Source organism: Tauraco erythrolophus, chromosome 2 (assembly GCF_009769465.1).
Source record: "Tauraco erythrolophus isolate bTauEry1 chromosome 2, bTauEry1.pri, whole genome shotgun sequence".
Taxonomy (NCBI): domain Eukaryota; kingdom Metazoa; phylum Chordata; class Aves; order Musophagiformes; family Musophagidae; genus Tauraco; species Tauraco erythrolophus.
Genome location: NC_141466.1, coordinates 82494403 through 82514903, shown reverse-complemented (window position 1 = coordinate 82514903; position 20501 = coordinate 82494403). Strand labels below are relative to the sequence as shown.

Here is a 20501-nt window from a genome sequence, read left to right as displayed (position 1 = left end):
CTACTTGTTTTATGATTTCTTGAAACAAAAGCCTTCATTTTGTTGGAAATCAAAACAGTATGTTTTGATATAAATGGAAGTATACTTCTGTATCTTGTGACTTACTGAGCTCCTGAAATCCTCTTGTCACATGAGCATTTTATTTATATATCTTCTTATAAGATCAGTAATGTTTTCAAACAGAAAGGGAAGTATGACTTCCTCTCTCTTTTTTTCCTCCTTGAATACACAGAATGTTAATGTCTCATGACTGCTTGTGGCTTTAAGTATCTTAATTCAGCACAAGTATTGTAAAAGTAGAGGGAAAAACTAATTTGCTTCAAAGGAATCAACTCAGTGGAATTGGTGCCATTGATAGCAATTCAAAGGTTTTAATGACAGAGAAAAATTCAATACAGGAGCTTGCTAAGCTATGTGTCCTGGAGAGATGAACAGCATTATGTCTAGATTTCCACAGTGTCTTGGTGACACTTCCTGAATCATCACTTGATGCAGTGGCTGGGGAGATCAATGTCATTAGTGACACTGTGTGCAAGACACTTTCATTACTCCCCCCGTATGTTTTTTACAGAGAGTGAGAGGGACTGGGGAGCCTAATGAACAGCTTCTGCATGGGAAATGTTTTGGCCATAATTCATGTCTTGAAATTTTACTTCAACTTCTAAAACACTGTAGATACTGATGAGTTACTTGCATTTTTAAATAAAATTTCTAGCTATAGTCTTGCATATTTAAAAATCAGGCTAATGATAGGCTGTTTAGTTACCATTAGTGAGTTAGGAGACATCTTTTTCACCTTTATTTTGCTTCTCTAGGCCTGACAAAAATGAAGAGTGTAATAGGACATGGCATTTCAACGTCACTGAGATTAAGGTATTTATTTAAAACAAAAACAGTCATACCAAGCAGAGCTGAATGCAATTACTTTTGCACATCCTGTGTGCAAAATCTGTAGTTTATCATGTATCACTCTATGTGTTTTCTGAGAGATATGTTCTTTTAAGGACTCTACAAATTCATTAGGTGCTTCTGGTACTACTTGAAGTTGCAGTGCTTGTGGTCATTAGCAGCTGTTCCTACTTGATTTTGTAGATACGCGTTTTGACTCTTTCAGGCACATCCTCCTTAAAAAAATCTAGAGAACATAGACAGTGGATCTGTGGTGGCAGAAAGTACCTGTGAAAAAGAGATTACAGTCAATGTTACCTCTTCCATTTTCTACTGCAAAGCCAGAACACAGAAAATAAGAGTTGAGAGTACGTTTTTCTGTGTGTTTACTGCCAGGGCATTAGTTCTTTTCTATTCTTTTGTTTAATTAAAGAAATTTCCATATTTAATTCAAATGTGTTTTAAATGGGGATAGGAGGCTTGAGCTAACAAATGGGAATAGCTGCATGATTGTACAACTTCTACAGGGGCAGTTGAAGGAAAATCTTACTTTGAGGCAGTGTGTCCATATTAGCACATTTAGATATTTAGATAGTTGTACCTACCTGTTACCTCCAACAACAGCATTTTCAGAATATTGGGGAAAAAGACCTTGACCTTTTCTTTTTCTGCAAGTAAATGTTTCAGTTGGGGATGTTGAAAGATGAGGCTTCAGTTCTAGAAAATGTATCAGTGTATGTAGATTGTGTAAGAAATAGCTTTTCAACACTGTAAGTGCATTTATTAATTGTGATATTTTTAGGATCTTATGTCAGACATGAGACATTGTTGGCCAGATGTGCTTCATTCATCTCTGAATCGCACTCAGTTCTGGTGAGTACAAAAAAATCCTAAAAGATATTTTGGATATTATTTTATTTTAAAAATCTGTCTGAGTAATTCTTCAGGAGAGATGTTCTGCGTGAGAAGGAACATCCAGAAGGCCATTGAAAGCAGTGTGTCTTGTCAGTCTTATTTACAAAATAAATGTTTTCTTATTAGAGCACCTGCAAAATGCAGCTGTTGGAGATGGCTATGGCAGAGTTTGAGAGAAGTGAAACTTAGTGAAAAAGAGAGAGAATGTGGTTCCTCCCTTTGCCCCCAAGGAGGAGAAGCAGCTGCTGTTGACACATAAAATCTGTAGCAGTAGCACTCCTGGGATGTCACAGCCAGCCAGCTGCAAGAGCAGCTTCCAGGCCTCTTTTCCTAGCTAGCTTCACTGTGTTGCTGGCCTTGAGAGACCTTTCCTTTTGGGCTTTCTCACACAGGAGAAAATGGAAAAACAGGATGCATTGGGTCATCCTAGCTACTTCTCTACAAAATTCTCTCTTTTTACTTACTTTCCTAGCAGAAGACCAGATCTGGGAATTTATTTAGAGGTCAACCTACTTGGCTCCCTTGGGAAGGGAAAAGGAGATTTTGATCTCCCCTGACAACAGTATTGTTTTCCTTCTCCATATTTCCCTTTACTTCTGAATTATCAGACACTTGGATCAAAGAGCAGTATGGGTGTAATTGATTTGTGTAATTTGTGCAGGCTTCAGTTTGAGTGCATTATTTTAAACTAAAATCAGTGTCCATTCAAGTTAATTTTTTGAGCCATGAGCGGCATCAGCCAAGGTATGGATATGCAGTTTGTTCTTCCAGATCTACAGTGAAAGTAGAATCATAGAATGGTTAGGGTTGGAAGGGACCTCAAAGATCATTTAGTTCCAACCCCCCTGCCATGGGCAGGGAAACCCTCCACTACACCAGGTTGCTCAAAGCCTCATCCAACCGGGCCTTGAACACCTCCAGGGATGGGGCTTCCACAACTTCTCTGGGCAGCCTGTTCCAGTGCCTAGAAGTAGTAACATCAAATAAGAAGCAGATCACATAGCTGGAGGCAGTAGCATTTAAAGCCATCTCAACTATAAATGCTCATAACTTTTCCTTTGGATTTAATGACTGTTTCCTCCCTGCGTCACTAGGGAAAAACGTTGAAGGGAATGTGCATCTCTTTTAGTCTTGTCCTAACTCTACAGAAGATGCTTGTCCTGAGAGTCTTAAAGTGGTTCCACAAGTGTCTTACAGTAGCCTAAACTTGGAACTGTCAAAAGTGGTGGTCTCACTTTTTCCTGCCTTCACTCCTCTGTTCTTGCACTGTGCCAAGGAGAGTGTGACTGCTTCTTTCTGTGCTAGCACAAGTTTATTCCACCTTAAACTGTTCCTGGAATTGAAGTAAGAAAAATGTGTTGCAAATCTAGCAGCTCCCATGCCCTGACACCTACCTGTACATAAAAACTAGTGCATACCGGTCCTTACTTTACCAACAGATATTTTGGTAGACAGCAAGTATGAACAGATACAATCAAAACTTTTTCCCTTTCAGTTCAAGGCTAGCAAAAAGCACTTATTTCAATACCTGGAAATGTAATCAGAAATATCATAAAAGCAATACAAAAGTCAGGTTATAACACTGTAAACTGTTACCTTGAACAAAAGATTGCACTGTGCCTTTGTGGTGGACGTGGTGTGTAATTCATGCTAGCTTGAGGTGATTTCGAAACTTTGGTATGCACGGGGACAGATAAGGGTCTTAAGAGCCTTGAGCCTTGCCATTAGAACCAGTTAGAAACGATTAACCACAAAGAAAGTGCCGGCCGCCTGGATTGGCCCACACTGCACAGGCCTCAAAGAAGAGTTCAACCAAAGGACACTAAGAAAACCATCACCAGGGCATCCTGAAGACCCCGAAGACCTTCGCAGAAGACCCCAAAGGACTTAAAGTGCCTGCATGTCGGGGAAGTTTCCTGGCTGCTACATGAGAAGCACCTGTGCCTCATCAAGACAGGTGCTGAGTCACGTTGGTTGGCCGGAGACCACGTGACCTATGGGAAGTTTAAAGGTGGGGCACTCCCAAGAGGGAGTGGGGCATTTCCCTCCTGGAGTTTGGAGAGGTAGGAGCCCTCGGGAGAGCGTGAATTGGAGCTCTCTGTTGGATTAAGGTAGCAGTGAGTTTAGAAGAGCCTTCTGATTGTAGAATACCTTGTGGTTGCAACAGTCGGTTGGTTGCGACCCATTGGAAGAAGACACAGGCAGTCCGCAACATCTGGTGACCCCGACGTGATTCGTCGAAACGCGAACTGCCTGGACCGCAGGGTGAGCTGCGGTGGAGATAAAACCCAGTGAAGCTCGAGAGCAGCAGGAGAGCTGTGAATTGATCTGTTTCAACCTAGACGCCTGAAACAAGGTGAGCTGCTGGGAGCTAAAATGGGCCAGAATTTTGTCAAGGAGAATCAGACCTTCACCTTTCTCAAATCTGCAGGGATGGCTGCGGGGCTCAACATAGGTAATGAAGACCTATATAGTTTACTTAACTGGGCAGCGGGGCACGAAGATCTATTCAGCCTTACTTGCACCTTTAACCTAGAACTTTGGAAAAAGCTGGGGGATAAGTTGCTCTATGAAGCCGTGGTTAATCAAAGAGGCCGGACCGACCTTCTGCGTACATGGGAGGCCCTAGGTAACATAATTCAAAAGGGGTCAGCAGAAGAGGAGGAAGAGGAGGAAGAGGAATTTACAGATTATGTATCCGCAAGCGAAGGATACGAAGGGGGCAACGAACTGTCTGAGGGAAACAGTGTGGACAATGAACTAGACGTGTCCTCACTGTTCACAGAGGTCAACAAAGTGGCAGGGACTATGCAGGAACTTTGCCCCACCCTCCAGGAGATACTGGAGCGTCCCCCACCCTTTGCCCCAGCAACCCCCCCTTCCTCCTCAGGAGGTATCGAGCCTACAGCTCCGCCGTTTGATTTAATAACCCCACCCCTGGCAAATTCATATCCGGCGACATACATGGCACAAGTACGAGCAATGCAGCCGTTATTAGTACGACAGGCCATGACAATGCTGCAAGGTATATCCCAGCAGTTAGCAACCGTAGTGAACATGTTGCAGCAGGCCATGACCCCCCCTGCAGTGAAAGAAATTTCAGGAGAAACCCCTAAAGCAAGCGACAGTTCAGCTGGAAAGTTTCCATCGGTTTCTCCACCAATGAAAAAGTCACCAAAATCCGCCCCGCCGGCCCCTCTAGAGACATGCTTATCCCCCGCTCCACAGTTAGAAATAACAGAAATTACCCCGCCTGCCATGACAGCCCATCGTGATCCAGTACTTTTCTGGAACGAAGTTAAGAAAGAGGCAATAGAGGCCGGGGACTGGAACTTGATACAAGCTTTGGGGTTACCAGTTAGTAATAAAAAACTATCGGTAATGAAAATGGAAGGAGAGCCGAGTGCGTTTCCCGTAGAACTGGCCCTCCCGGGTGCCAACCAGCCCAATAAACATTTGGGCTGGTCATGGAAAGTGATCCAGGACATGCAGAAAGCGGTAGCGCGATACGGACCAAACTCACTGGCGGTGACACAACTATTACGATTATTAAACTTAGAAATTTTGGTGCCGTACGATTTTCAACATCTAGCCCAGGTCATGTTCCAACCGGTGCAGCGCTCCGTTTTCACAAATGTCTGGAGACAATTGGCCGACCAGCAGGCATTACAAAATATCCAATTACCCCAAAGCGACCCATGCTATGCTCTAGGTACCGATGTATTGATGGGAACGGGTCAAGTATTTAGTAACCCGGCAATACAGGCTCAATGGCATCCCCAGATCCTCGAACAGGTTAAACAAATAGGGATGCAGGCACTACTACGTACAGCAGAAATGGCTGAGCCTAAAGCAAAATATTCAACAATTAAACAGGGGGCCAACGAACCTTTTCTACGGTTCGTTGAGAGATTGCAGGGGGCAATAGAAAAGCAGATATTTGACAGTAGACTACGGGCACTGTTGACAAAACAGCTGGCAAAGGACAATGCCAACCCTGATTGTCGGAGAGTCATTGAAGTATTGCCGGGGGACCCCTCTCTAGAAGAAATGGTGATTGCATGTGCCAAAGTTGGGCCCGTAGAAAGCGAGATGACCACATTGGCCACTGCTCTAACTAAACAAAGATGTTATATTTGTGGGAGAATAGGTCATCTCGCCAAAAACTGCAAATCAAACGGCCGGCCGGGAAACAGCAGAAAGAGAAAGCGTGTACAGACGTCTTATGGCCCAGGCAAGCCCTTTGCGGGAACGCTGCAACAGCCACAGACCAGTCCGGAAAAGACCGCAGAGGGAATGCTAAAGCAGCCAGAGCAGCCAGGGTGGATGTATCCATCGTCGTCAGAACAATGGATATATCCACCGCCAACGTGGTATGATAAAAAAATATGAGAACGACTTCCCCGTGACCCGGTCCCAAGGTGTTTAACATAACGGCGACGGAAAATGGAACTGAAACGTTGGAAACCCCTAAAGGCTGCGAGGCGATTTTTTTTTTTAAAAGAAAAGGGGGAATTGTCGGGGAAGTTTCCTGGCTGCTACATGAGAAGCACCTGTGCCTCATCAAGACAGGTGCTGAGTCACGTTGGTTGGCCGGAGACCACGTGACCTATGGGAAGTTTAAAGGTGGGGCACTCCCAAGAGGGAGTGGGGCATTTCCCTCCTGGAGTTTGGAGAGGTAGGAGCCCTCGGGAGAGCGTGAATTGGAGCTCTCTGTTGGATTAAGGTAGCAGTGAGTTTAGAAGAGCCTTCTGATTGTAGAATACCTTGTGGTCGCAACAGTCGGTTGGTTGCGACCCATTGGAAGAAGACACAGGCAGTCCGCGACACCTGCATAATTAAGATGCAAGTATTACAGTTAGTTCTCAGAAATAGAATGGATTTGTATAGCTGTTCTAAGAAGTCTAATGCATATGCGTGTAGTTGAGCAATGTAAACTTTGTCTGTCACTACCTGTGACAGACACATTCACAGGATTTATCCCTCGTGTCTCCAGTGCTGCAATAAAGAATGCCTGCCTTCTGAAACTTCAAAAAGGTCTTAGAGGGTTTTTCTCTGTTGACTTTTACAGTATCAACTAATATTTTGATAGAGTAATTCAGTCCCTTTCAGTAAGGTGAGAAGTGCACTGTAGTTGGCAGCTCTAACTGCAGATTTTGCAAATGCAAGCTTTTAAGTCAACTGAAAGCCAGTAAGATCCTGTTGTATGTCTCTCTTCAGTTAAAATACTATATTTACTTCTTTTTTTTAAAAAATAAAAATCCCTATAGTGTAAAAATCCTGATACAGCAGAAATAAGAATCTGAAAATAAAACCAACTGTTCACAATTTTCATTGTTGTAGACTAAAGGCATCTTAATTGGGTAAAGAGCATGAGCAGTGATGAGCAAAATGGATATTGAATATTTTCGCTTATCACATCAGGGTTTTTCCAAGACTGCTGTAATTTTGTAGTATGTTTCTTCCTGTAGTATGTTTTACCTGTAACTGTAGCCCTGTCTTAGAAGGGGTGGTGTCCTGGTTTTAGCTGGGACAGAGTTAGCTCTTCTTTTTAGCAGCTAGAAGAGCTCCGTGTTTTGGTTTTACCCAGAGGCTCGCTCTGAGAAGAATGTTGATAGCGAGCTGATGTTTGTAGTTGGCCAAGGACTTTTCAGTGTGCCATGTCCTGGCCGGAGTGCAGAAGCCAAGGGGGCCACGATTCCCCTTGTGATTTGTGGTGGAACTTAAGATTGAGGGCCAAACTGGCCAATTAGTATTCCATATCATGCAGCGTCATGCCCAGTATAAAGGTGAGGGACAGCCGGAGAGAAGGGCTTTTTGCGCTTTGGCTCTTTCGCCGCTTTTGCTCTTTTGCGCTTCTGCGCTTTTGCTCTATTGCCTTTTTCCCCCCTCTCTCTCCCAGTACTCCCACTCTCGGAGTACTCTCTCTCTCTCTGTGCCCCTCTCTATTTCGGGGCCTTGCGTTTGTCTGGGCTTGCAGCTTCGGGACGAGACGGGCTTCGCATACGAGGGGGTGGTGAGCATCTACACTGTGTATTAAATCATCTGTATTAAATTGTTCTTATCTCAACCCACGGGTTTCCCGTTTATCCTTTAATTCTCTCCCTCATTCCTGGGGGTGGGGGAGAGTGAGTGAACAACTGTGTGGTGGTTTGGTTGCCGGAGCGGCCTAACCCATGACAGGTGGTAAGGAATCTTTGTGGTGATTTTAGGATGGCTGCAAGTGCTTCTGTAAAGGTAATATGCACATCTCTGTTTACCTTGTTAACTTATGAACAGGGAGAATTGCCACCCAAATGTTTGAGTTGGACAGGATAGAATGCCTTAGTACAGGACAAAGGGTCATGTGCTTTGTGTCTCAAAGTTTATTAACTGAAACCATCCCTTTTATAGTAGTTAATAGTTTTTTTGACCAAATAAAAATTTCTAGACCAAGAGAATTCCCTTCAGGATCGGTTTGTACATATGATACAGAGAAGGAATCAATGTTTAGCCTGTAGGACAGCTGTGTGTCCTTAATATTTTGCATTTTGTAGGCAGTACTTGAAGCTGTACTTTACAGACCTGATTTGTTCCTACCCTAATAATGAGCCAGTCTTTGAGCTGGGTGTTTTCTATAATCCTTGACCCACCTGATATGCTCCCAATTTTGTCTTGTCACATCTGCATGACTTTGTGCTTGGGGGAACTCTGTCCTTGTACATAACAGGAAGCAAAATCTCTTTGAGGTTCAGCTTCCTTTCCACACTGCTGAGTTGTGCCAATTTCATTCCTTTGCATTTGTGCAGCCCCTTAAGACTTCATTTGTAGGACTTAGCTTTGAAGTGTGCAAGTGTAACATTTATCCTCAGCAGCACTATAGAGAAAATGGTGGAGAAATACAAGTTATATAGCGGAATCCAATCTAGTGCTATAAGCCCTACTCCTGTGTGCCTGCCAAAGTACTTGTGTCCTGCAAGGAGGAAAAAACATTCAGCAAAATTCTTGACAGCTGGCATATGTGCTCTGTGCTACTGCCTAGTTCGTGGGTGTGAGAGGTACAGAAGGATGGTGGCCTTCATGAATGCAGATGGCTGTGTTCTGTATCCAAGGCCACCCAGCTGTGAGCTGAGGCTCAAGCAGAATTCCTTGTCTTGTTGAGGTCTAGGTGAAGGATAATGTGTCTCAGTGAATAACATCGAGACATTAATTCTTTTGTGTTGCTCCGTGGTACCTGCAGCTCCTTAACTTCCAGACTGCTTCAGTTTGCATTTAAGTGGAAGGGGCAAAGGTGAAATTTCATATGCCTGTGCTGAATAATCAGAGTTAGCTGTATCTGCATCATTATTTTTGTTTTCACATGGCTGTGCTGCAAAGTGAAACAACAACACTGTTAAGAGTGACATCTTAAAGTTTCAGTAATTGTTTTTTAGTGACTTTAAAGTAGCTCTGTGTTCTGGAAGCTCACAGGACTGATTAAAAAGCTTGAGCTTGGTGTATTCTTGGCTTGCTGCAGCTGATGATGTATTAGCGCTGTCTGTGAGTAGCTCTGTGTGTTTTCAGTTGGGATCCCCATAGCCCCATTGCTTGAGTCCTGTAATCAATGTGAACTGGACCAAATCACTCCAATAGCAGTTCCATGTTAGCAGTAACATGCTTCTTGAGCACCATCGGATCTTTGAGCACCATCAGATCTTTGGCCCTCTATTTCTGCCTTCATTCTAGAAACAGCAGAACACTTCTTAAATACAAGTAGCACTGAAAACCTTCCAAAGACAGGCACAAGACATTGGTTTTACACACATGCACGCGTGAATAAAAATTGTCATCCTACATGCAAAGTCTTGCCTCCAGCTTACTGCTGTTCCAGTAGCCCTTTGGATTTGACTATTGTCTGCTTCTGGTCCAAGCTAACTACTCAATATCTCTTGCTAAATTTAGCCCTAAAAGAGCTTCCATTTTCTTTAAAACTATGTTCTCTTTTCTCGTCAGTAATTTCAAAATCCCCTGTTGGGAAATCTGCTCTGTGGACTATGTGAAGTGTATTCCTCCAGGCAGTAAACAATTCACTTGATATGCAGTTGACTTGGGTGTTACGACTGAGATAAGAACTGTCTGCAAGGCTAAATTTGGGAATATACAGAGAAAATCTTCCAGTTAAATCTTACAGTAATGCATCTTCTCCCCTGCCTCAAATTTCTTGATGCTACAGTTGCTTTATTCATACTCTGTTCAGAAGTAGTGTACAATTAGTACAATTTTATCTGCCATAAAATTGCAAGAATTGCTGTGTTTTGCAGTCTGTTCCTTGCAATTAGAAGACTTGATGGTGGAATAGAAACAAGATTTGAGACCAGACCTATGAAGATACTGCCACAGGCCAAAGTAAAAGTTGAGGCAACAGTCTTGTCTTAGCAGCTTGTGCAGTTTCACTGTTCCACCCAAAGTAAGGGTTAGTCTCTTCAATTCTGAAAATTTTTTAATGTTTTGAAAGTACGTTTAACATAAAAGACTCCACTAAAACCTACAAAATTTAGAAATACTTGTTTTCTAGGCAAATTCTTACCATTCTAACCTCCAAACATATCTTTGTAATACACTGAGAGACCTTTGTATTGTAAGAGCATGTTACATACTTACTTCATGAATTCCTTCATTTAATTATTTCAAAAACAAGCTGATTCAAAGGAGACAGCTAAAAAAAAACACTCAAACTGTTTGGGCTAACATAATCTAAAGACACACCTGACCAGTGCTTTTGGTTTGATAAAGTTTTGTCCCACTCTTGTGACACAGAGTTCTCTTACGAATGATGTAATGGTTTATTCCACAATGATACCTATTTTATCTCCTCACGTTGCAACATCCAGACTTAAAAAGATAGCTGATGGGGGAAGGGGAAGAGTATATCCCTTTGGGTGGGATAACAGTTGAAGGGCTGAACTTCTTTCATTCAAAAATGACTTTTGCATAAATTCATATACATAATTTATAAGAAAACAAAATGCTGGTTCTGAATGTCCCAGACGCATAATAATATCTAAAGCATTAGACCACCCTCTCATTTATATATTTTTAACATGACTTACCATCTGAAAGAATTTTTTCGTAGTCTGATGTTACAAACCATAATGAGGGACTTCTTGGGCTTCTTCCTTACTTTTCTGATAGGCCCAAAATCTCTTGGTAAATGATTCTGCTAAAAAAAATACATAGATATTGCTGTAGTTGAAAAGGTGGGAGTGTTCTTTCTTGGTTTTGCTTTTCTCACGTGCAGTATTTTTTGAGTGCAGTGTCCTGCTTCACACATGTAGCCTTTCAGATACTTGATTGAAGTATATTGATTAGCTTGTGCAGCACGTATATCTGCAAATAATGTTTTTTTAAAACATAAATTTTGCTTTCTTCCTGTAGGAAGCACGAGTGGGATAAACATGGCACTTGTGCAGCCACGCTTCAGATCCTTAATTCTCAGAAGAAATACTTTGGTAAAGCCTTAGAACTCTACCATCACATTGATCTTAACAGGTATGTAAATGAACTCGGTGGTCTGCATCCAGTTTCTAAAAGTTTCCAATCTAGCCTAAAACAAAAGTCCAAAAATCTGATGGCAGAGGGGAAATGAGTATTAGCATAAATTATTTTTAGTACTGGAGTTCAGAGGAAGGGTTATCTACTCTGAGAAGCATGTCTCTGGCCACTTCGGAGTGTAGTAAGCCAGCAGTGTTCTTTGCAGCATCATTTTAGACAATATGAACCAGTGAATTTTGAGAAGCTGTGTTGGCTATATCTTGCTACCAAAAGCTATAATATCTGTAAACTTCTAAATTAAGTGACAAAAACCTCCAAACTTTAGAGTCATACTGAGGCCCAAACACTTGTTTTTAGAAAAGGCAGTGCTCTGCTTGGAGGAAAGGACAAACTGCAGGCAAAATCATGCAGAACATCCTGGGAAAAGGCTGAGGGGGTAGCAGCAAGAGAGGATGTCCTGAAGGGCCGTGTTCAGTTGCTGCAGGCAGCCCTCTGCTGTCCTTTCAGACAACCCCGATGTGACACTTTTGCTTTGTCCTAGGGACTGATTCCTCCTCAGGGTTCCAAAGCACTGGCATTTCCAGATCCAAAATCTTGATAGGAATGTTGTGGCTTGTCCAAGCACTGCAGGTACACACGTTCTGGCTGCAGGGGACTGCCAGAAGGTCAGAGTCCTTTCCTGATCAGTGCTTGTTATGGGTGGGAAGATGTTTGACTTGGATTTGTTGACCATGAATTGTCTCTCTGTGTAAGATGACAGTATCTGAGAGAGGAAATAAGTTATTTTATATCTAGAAACATACTTTAAAAAAAGATTTTAAAAACTCCTGTTCATGTTCTGTCAGTGTCTTGTCCAAGCAATCTCCTAACAAAGTCTCATTCACTTTGCATATGCACAAAGGAAGTTATGTCTTTCTCCCCCACCCCCTCACCCTCCCTGTTTTTGTAGGTGTCTTGTAAAACTTAATCAGATTTTTCTAGACACAGTGCTTAAGAGAATGTCGTATGTAGTGTTAAAATGAATGTCTGATAAGTCAATTGCCTAAGTAGCTGTGATGGTGTGACTAAAACATTTTACAGATGGCACAGTGACCAATTATGTGACTATATCAGCATGTGTAACATCGGAAAAGAATAGAGACTGAAACATGTTGAAATTAATTGCTCAGAGCATATTCTTCATTGTAAAAATGAACATAATTAAATTAATCTTTACTGAAAAGAATAAAGACTGCTAATGTTCTCATTGTACTTCGTTTATACTTGAATGGGAAAAAGTAGGGTTAGTGATTAAAAGATTGTTTCCAAAAAGGAAATTATTAAAAAAAGAACGTCATGCAGGCTCTTCTAAGGATGACAGAACATCATCTATTTTATTTGCCTCCATGTATCTAGTGTCAAATGGCTATGTCAAACAGCTAGACCTTTAGTCGACTGGGTTAAATCTCTGCTGTGCAGAACCTGATGTTGGAAAGGTTGAGCATTTTCAGGACTCATGGATTAAATCCTGCGAGATGCTGAACATTCACGCTCCTTACAGAAGAACGCGGGACTTAGAAATTCATCATCTATTGGGTCCTGAGTCGTAGTGTCGACTTGGAAGCATGGGCTTCCCTCAGAACTATAACTAAAGAAAGGGTTATATAGGCTAGAGGTTCTTGAGAGTTACTTTGTTTCTCTTATGTGAACAACTTTTCCTCTTCAAAAACATATTCACTAGGAAAGTGTCTGCCCTGATGCTGATGTTGATCCAGATCCACACAGGATGTCTCTCTCCCAGTGTGCCTCCCACCCCAGGAAGCCCACCTTGTGTTAGAATATGAGGATGCCTAGAGCAGCCTCACAAGTCTGCCCCCATCCCCTCCGGCTGGCCAGAGCACAGGCAGGCAAAAGGAGGCAATTAAACTGCACACCCTACCTGGCACAACAGAGCATTCCAAAGGCCCAGGAAATAACAGTAATGTTGCCCTTTTCCCTGGCCGTGTCTGAAGATTTGACTCTCCCAGCTCCTCAGATTAAGGTGGGGAAGAGGGTTCTTCCTGACCCTGCCAAATTGGAGATGGGAAGCAGCCTTTCCGAAAAGGGGAACCTTTCCTAGGCTGGGCAGAGAGTGGAAGACAAGTTTCCCTTGCTCCCCGTTGCTATAATGCTTGCCAAGTTCTCACTAAGATTATCTGTTTACCTAATGATTATGAAGTCATGTTTGCATACAGGAACCATGGAAAAATGTTTTATCTTTGTTTCAGTTGCCTCCTGAAAGCTGGGATAAAGCCAAGCAGTTCATATTACCAGGTAAGAGGCAATCTTTTATAAAACAAAATTGTATGCCTGGACCTTGTTTCAGCAGAAGTCGAGTAATTTCTAGAGAATAAGTGATCTTTTCTTAATTGTATAGTTCCTTAAGATTATGCTTTATCTAAAAGTTTTGTGAACTTAGCAAGCGTGGGAGCTGTTGGAAGATGTGCTGGTGATTTCCTTATTATATAAGCTTTTAAATTTTTCAGATGACTGCCATAAAGGAAGCTCTTACAAGATTTTATGGTGTAACACCAAAAATCCAATGTCTTCCTCCAGAAGAGGTAAAAATTTCAAACACACTCACACTCCCTAAACCCCCCAAAACCAAAAACAAAACAAACACTAACCAAACAAAAACCAACAGGTTTGGTTTTTTTTAAAGGAGAACTTTTAATCAAAAAACAAAAGCAAAAATAGAGTGAAAAATCTTCAGCATGATGAAACTTGGGTCTGGATGTTCCTTGTGTATACAGCTCTTTGTAGATTAGATACTGCTTGATTCTTGGAGTTGAGTTTGTAAAAAACATTGCTTACATACTGGCAGCACTAAGTTCAGCTTATGGTACTTTTGCCACAGCCTTTTCTTAATGCAGAAATATTGTGAGTGGAGGAAGTGTCCGTTCTTCACCCAGTAACTTTGCTGTTACTATAGTTACCCGGAAAGTGGCAGCAGTGGGTTTTAAAGGTCTTTTTGTCTTAATAGACTTGAACCTGCATCTCTTGCATGAATTCTGTAACCACGACACTAGAGGTATTGCTGTAGTTGAGTACTTTCCACTCGTCCTGCTAAAGTTTAATTGCCATATGACAAATTACTAAAACCAACAAGAACAAACTGAATGGAGCCAGTGACTGTTGGCCTTGACAAGAGTACTGCCTGTCAACAGCAGTTTTCCTTTCATTGGGCATGGCTCATGTTCTGCATGAAGAAGTTACTTAATGGACAGAATCCTTCAGAAATAAAGCAGCTCAGAGGTTTGTCTCTAAGATTGTTCTCAAGAGCCCGTACCTAAGGCATTACAAAAAGGTATTCTGAGCTTCACTGTGGTTCAGGGTGACCATAGTCTTTCCTTTCAAGCCAACAGTGTCTAAAATTTCCATTTCTTTCTACTTTTCCTTGCCAGTGATTGTACTTGAATCACGATGCAATAGAGAATACGATACACAGAGACAGCGTGCTGTAGCATGAAATACAAGTCACCATATCTGAGTCAAAAATGCCTGTGAAGGAACGAAACAGCATTCTGAACAATTACATGGGTAGGCTGCATGGCTGTTTCTTTCCTTTTTCAGCTAGGTTACTCCGCTTTTATTCAAAAAGAAAACAAAAAACTAAACCCACAAGATAGCTTTCGCTCTTATAAGTGATTCCTTATTGTCTCAGCTTGATAAAACTGATTTACTACAAAACACTTGGCAGAGTTATTGCCTGTACACAGACAATTTTATGACAACTTGCCAAGATACAGTTGCTGTTGGGAGTTTAATAGCTGGTGTGTTGCCAGCTCATTTGCTTTAGTAGTACTCTGAGGTTTTTATACTCGGATGTTTCTTCAAGTGAAAAAGAATTCTAGGTTACAATTATTTTTAAAATGTGTTTTTAAGTTACTGTAAGGAACAAAGGAATATGACTTCAACGTGGGTTGCACACTCACCCATCTGTTGACGTTGAAGAAATAACAGAGCTAACACAAACCCCAGTTTCTAGCTCTATTTACTGTAGTTTTGTCATTGCTTTTAGTACAATTGGGATACTGCTCAAATTATGTGAAAGTAATTTACAGATTGTCTCCTGTGCTTAGCAGCTGAAGCTAATAGGTAATAGAAAGGAAAGAAGTACACCCCAGTTATTTTAAAGATAACCCTTTTCAGAGTTCCAGCCTTGTCAATGCCTGAAGTACTTCAATGTTTAAAACATATTACACACTTGCTGTGTTCTTAAGTTTCTTTGAAAAAACAAACAAAAAACCCAACAAAAAAACCCCAAAACCTCAAAACCAAACCAAAAAAAACCCACAACCAAAAAACCCCCCAAACCAAAACAGAGCAACACCAAAAAAAACCCCTACCACAACTACTTTTGTGTTGTACATATGTTTTTGTCCTGTTTTGTGGTTTCAAAACCAACTCTTTTTCCACATGGACTTTGTCACACCTGAGCATTTGGGGGGAATTTTCATATAATCTTCTTCCCCACATGAAAGGATTCCATGCCTGCCTGCCTTATTCATGGACAATATTTTTCTTCCTGTCTGTCCTGTAGTTGAAAAATGACATTTCTGCTACTTTGACAGCTTGCTTCTGTATTCTTTTCAGTAAAAGCTATTATAAAACCAAGTTTCTTTTCTCCTTTTTGGAGAATTTTCTTTGCCTCAATTCCCATCCTTCTACAAAAGAGTTGATGAAGGTGGCATTCAGGTCACACATACCCTTCAGTATTCACAGAGTTCAGCCAGAGCTCATCATTAACATGAACAGCTTCTGTGCACTGTGCAAATTTGGTAAATGCTAAGATAATCTGTGTCACAGCATTTCATAATGAGACTTACTAGTCAGGCATATTCCGCAAACTGTTACTGAATTATGTTGTTGGAATGTGTTTCCTTGTCTATTTGCTCCTTAAAGACAAGTATGTACCATAAGCTGTTCAGAGTGGATGCCTCTGGTACCTGTCTCCACGTTTCTCAAGTGGCAAGTATACAGATAAGCACTACTGTATTCTATAGATAAGGCAATATACCTGAAGTGTTGATTTATTTTCTTCTCCCCATCAAGCTGATCTCATCCTTTATGTTTCTAGGGTGAAAAGGCACAAACAATTGGTCAGATTGAATTCTGCTTCACCAAAGAACTACAGCTGATAAACTGCACGGCACTGCAGGGTGAATCTGACCTGATGCAGGCTGACTTGAAGCTTGGAACTGAGGAGCTGTCTGTCTGCAGTGATACTCTCCCAACCTATTATCCTTCACAGGTCCAAGATCACAAATGAAGCCATAAAAGTTTGAATAATTTTTTAAGCTGCAACAAAAACCAAACCCTTAAACATTATACCTTGGAAAACAGTCTTGACTTAGCAATATTAAAAAGCCCTGTCCATGTCACAGGCATGCTGTGAAGATTTCTGCTGGAAAATACACTTCTTTTGACATTAGAGGAGAATGGTCCACATTGTAATGTCAGTTACACAGGCTGAAGTATTGAATTGTGGCTCCGATATTGATGGGATCAGAATCTGATTTACAGCTTTGCCTGGACTTTTTGGCTTGCTTATAGTTTGGATCAATGTTCAAAAGTGAACTGTGACTTCTTAGTTTCACTTGCAGGTCTGACTCTTTAGCCACTTTCGGTTTTTGCCAGTGAGTCAGGGGAAATTAAGTCATTCTTTATTTTGAAGAGCTACTTGTCTCTCTGAGATGAGACAAAAATTTCTTGAGAAGAAAATATTTTAAACAAAAAGAACTTAGAGACCTCTCTGGAGGTCCTTTCCTAGGCATAATACCCACTGCCTTGTGTAAATTTGCTCTCCAGAAATGCTGAACGGAGGCCGTGTTCTCTGAAGCATTAAACCTTTCCTCACTCAGAGATCATGGCAGACCAAAGATGACAACTTTTGCATAACTTCTTAGTGAATGAAATAACATTGACCAAGTTTGGGCACTTCTGCCTGAAGGACTCCACGAAGACTCTATTTGTAGCCTTACCTATTATTTGATTGATTTTGCTACAGTAGCTCCATACAGCCTTGAAGAACAACCAGTCTTAGAACTTAATTGCTAATATAGGAAAACGTTAGGCCCTAGAAATACGTTGTTAGTAATTTTTCATTATATTTGAACGTTTAGCATTACCACACAAGTGTGAGTGCCTGCACTTTTATTTAAAAATGAGATTGTCACATAATTACTTTGTTCCAAGAAACAGCTTTTTATAGGTGAAACAGGAAATACTACAGGATTTTCAGTGAGAAGTACAAATGTCAGCAATAGTGCATCTCTATACCATAATAATTAAAAACATGCCACAAAGTTGGATGTTTCCAAAGGGGACCAGATTTGGATGACTTCCTCCACACAGTGCTGTGTTAAGTGTTTCAAATTGTCTTTATGGCTCAAGGAACTGTCTGTTAGGAGAAGATTACTGTGAAAACGTGAAATGTGGTATTAGGAACAAATCTGTTATGTCTCTTGGGGTTTAGAAACCATTTACATTTACTGTCATTTTTGACTGTCCCTGTTTCTCTACCACCTTTCATTTAAGGCTTTGTTACCTTGCCATTCCAGAATGCTGTCAGTTTTTTAGTCCTTTCTTAAGAAATTCAGATATTTATTTATTTTAACAGCTAAGAAATGAGTATGATCTGCACTCTGTTGTATCTGTATTTCAGTAAAGCAAGGGCTTCTCTTTCAAAATCTGTCTTCCTTCCCAAGAGGGAGAACATACTAATGTATACTAAGACTATATTAGTATACTAATGGTAATCAGATCTAGTGGTTTTCAAAGTAGCCCTGACGTGTTCAGTTCATGTTGAACATGACCAGAGACGTGACCAGAAGAATCACAAATCTTCATTCCCGCATTTCTGCCCTCTTCTTCTAAGCAAGAAAAAGTAGGGAGACTGAACTAAAATGATTGAAAAGACTAGAATGCTCTTGTTTTTTGTGGAATCTTTTTGAGATCAGTAATTTTTTTTTTCTTTCTAATTACAAAAATTATCTTATACTTGTTGAGAAAAATGCATTTCTCTGCAAAGGAGCAGCCCAAGGCTCATGTACTTTTTTAAACTGTCTCTCCAACTCTTTCAAATAGTACTCAGATGGTGCATAGGTTTTGGATGGACAACATAGAGTACAAATAACTTAGAATGAATATTAATTTAAAATTGCCTTACCTAAGGTTGTGTTGGTTTTTTTTTTAAAGAAGCAAGACTCACCTTTTCCTCAAAATTTTGCTATTTTTTAATGGTTTGGATTTTTTTTGGCCTTTGAAGTCCCTTGTTCTGCTTTTCCTTTCAAAGTTTGCAGAGTGCAGTGCCACATCCTTGCTTGTTAAGCCAGTCAGCAGCGAGGCAAGTGGAAACAGGTTGATAACTACCATCAGACCATCTAATGAACGTCTTGCTCAGTGCTTTTCAGTCACCAGTTCGATTATGAACACAATCCATAATTAGAACAATAGACTTCTCTAAATCTTACTACAAATATTGCTGCCTTGGATAAGTAGGTGCAGTATAAAAAAATTGTATGAAATCCACAGCAACATGCAGTACTGCCAGATGAGTGAATGTTGGGTTTTCCTGTTTTTCTGCAGCTTTTTTAATTTGTCGGTCCTCTTCACAGTTAGAAGAAAAGCTCAAACTTGAAAGCAATGGTAGCATTGGTTCTTGCACAGGCACACGCTTAATGGAAGCTCAAATGGATCGCCTGAATAATTTCTCTTTAAATTGTAGTATAGATTATATTTTCTTTTATAATGCCAAATAATGGTTAGGGAGAGAAAATACACAGTATGAATTCTCTGCAGTTCAAGTGTAATGCATTAATTTAAGCAAAGCCAACGACTGTAAATAGGTACTTTACAAGGAAGTGACACAGACGCTGACAGACTTCACAGCGTGAAGCTCAAAGGTAAAGCAGACTCTTGCCGAATAGAGAGTCAGTGGGTATGGACAAGAGTCAGAAACGACCAGCCTCTGCAGTACGGTAGATAGTATGGCTTCCGTGTGTTTTTCAGCCTCATTTTCAAATGCAAGAAATGTGAGAGAGCTGATAAATTTTGAAACTTTGAGGAGAAACCAGCATAATCTGAAATGAGAGAGAGAGAGAGCAAGGGAGGGAGACAGTAAAGCCAGCAGCATGCTGAACAGCAACCTGCTACTGAGTAAAAATTGACTGATAAATGTGAAGTCAGGGTTGGCCAAAAATCACGTCACAGACTCTGAAGTCCTGTTTAAAGAGACATACCTGAGGTTCTGCATTTGCGTTGCAAAGCCACACACACATTCATTTTATTTTGCCGAAATTATTACACATTAAATGTTTTAATTTGCTATGATTAGTTTATTGTAGTAGCAGTAAAACACTATATATGACTATTGCTTGGTTTTTGACAGTCCCACCTGCCCAACTTCTAGGAAGATACAAATGTCTTCTAAAAGCTACTGGCTGATTTTTATGCAGAGAAGTGCCAAGACACTCTAAAGCTTTAAGTGACACATTTAAGGGATGCTTTAAGGGCTACGTCTGGATGTGGGCAACCAGGAGAGCAGATGAATGAATGGTAGATCCAGTTCAGAGCAAAGCTTGCGTCCAGCCCTTTATGTTCTCTCTAGCAATGGCCCACAGCCACTTGCCAGCCTTGGCAATTGCTTTCCATCAGAATGTTTATAATTGCAAGAGTTAGATTAACACAATTTAAATACAAGAGATAAACAAAGGTGTTTTGGGAGCCTTAAACAATCACTTCAGTTCTGAAAATCGTCACTCACTTCCTTAAGCAAAATAAAATCTATCAGCCTTGAAGATTCAGCACAGCCTGGGGAAGATGTGGGCTGTATTCTTTTCTGCATTGTTGAATAAATGAACTAAATCCCAGCCGGGGGGTTGTTTGTGCAGTCTCAGTGCTTTAAAACAGGAGTCAGCTCCACAAAGGGACTTGCTTGTTTATATCCTGTGTCTGTGTGCTCTCTCATGCAAAACGCATAAGCATCCCTTGGTGTGTAGGTTAGAGCATGGGCTGTCTGTTCCCTTTCCAAGGACAGCCCCACTTCCTAGACCATGGCCAGGTTCTTTTCTTTATCTTGTTCTCTCACTCTCTTCCTGGCAGCTGGCACTGAGCCTTTCTCAGTGCACAGGAGCCCAGCTTCAGCCAGGTTTACAGTAGGGGTGAAA

General features: G+C 41.1%; 1 protein-coding gene across 1 annotated transcript in view; it reads left to right on the top strand.

Moving 5' to 3' along the window:
* Positions 1-20193, top strand: part of RNASET2 (ribonuclease T2) — a 33311-nt gene extending 13118 nt beyond the window's left edge. Inside the window, exons 5-10 of the mRNA XM_086631535.1 lie at positions 816-873; positions 1691-1761; positions 11197-11310; positions 13560-13605; positions 13818-13892; positions 16412-20193. Of these exons, the coding sequence (XP_086487661.1) occupies positions 816-873; positions 1691-1761; positions 11197-11310; positions 13560-13605; positions 13818-13892; positions 16412-16603 (556 nt within the window). The 3' untranslated portion in view covers positions 16604-20193. The remainder of the gene's footprint in view (positions 1-815; positions 874-1690; positions 1762-11196; positions 11311-13559; positions 13606-13817; positions 13893-16411) is intronic.
* The last annotated feature ends 308 nt before the right edge of the window (positions 20194-20501 follow it).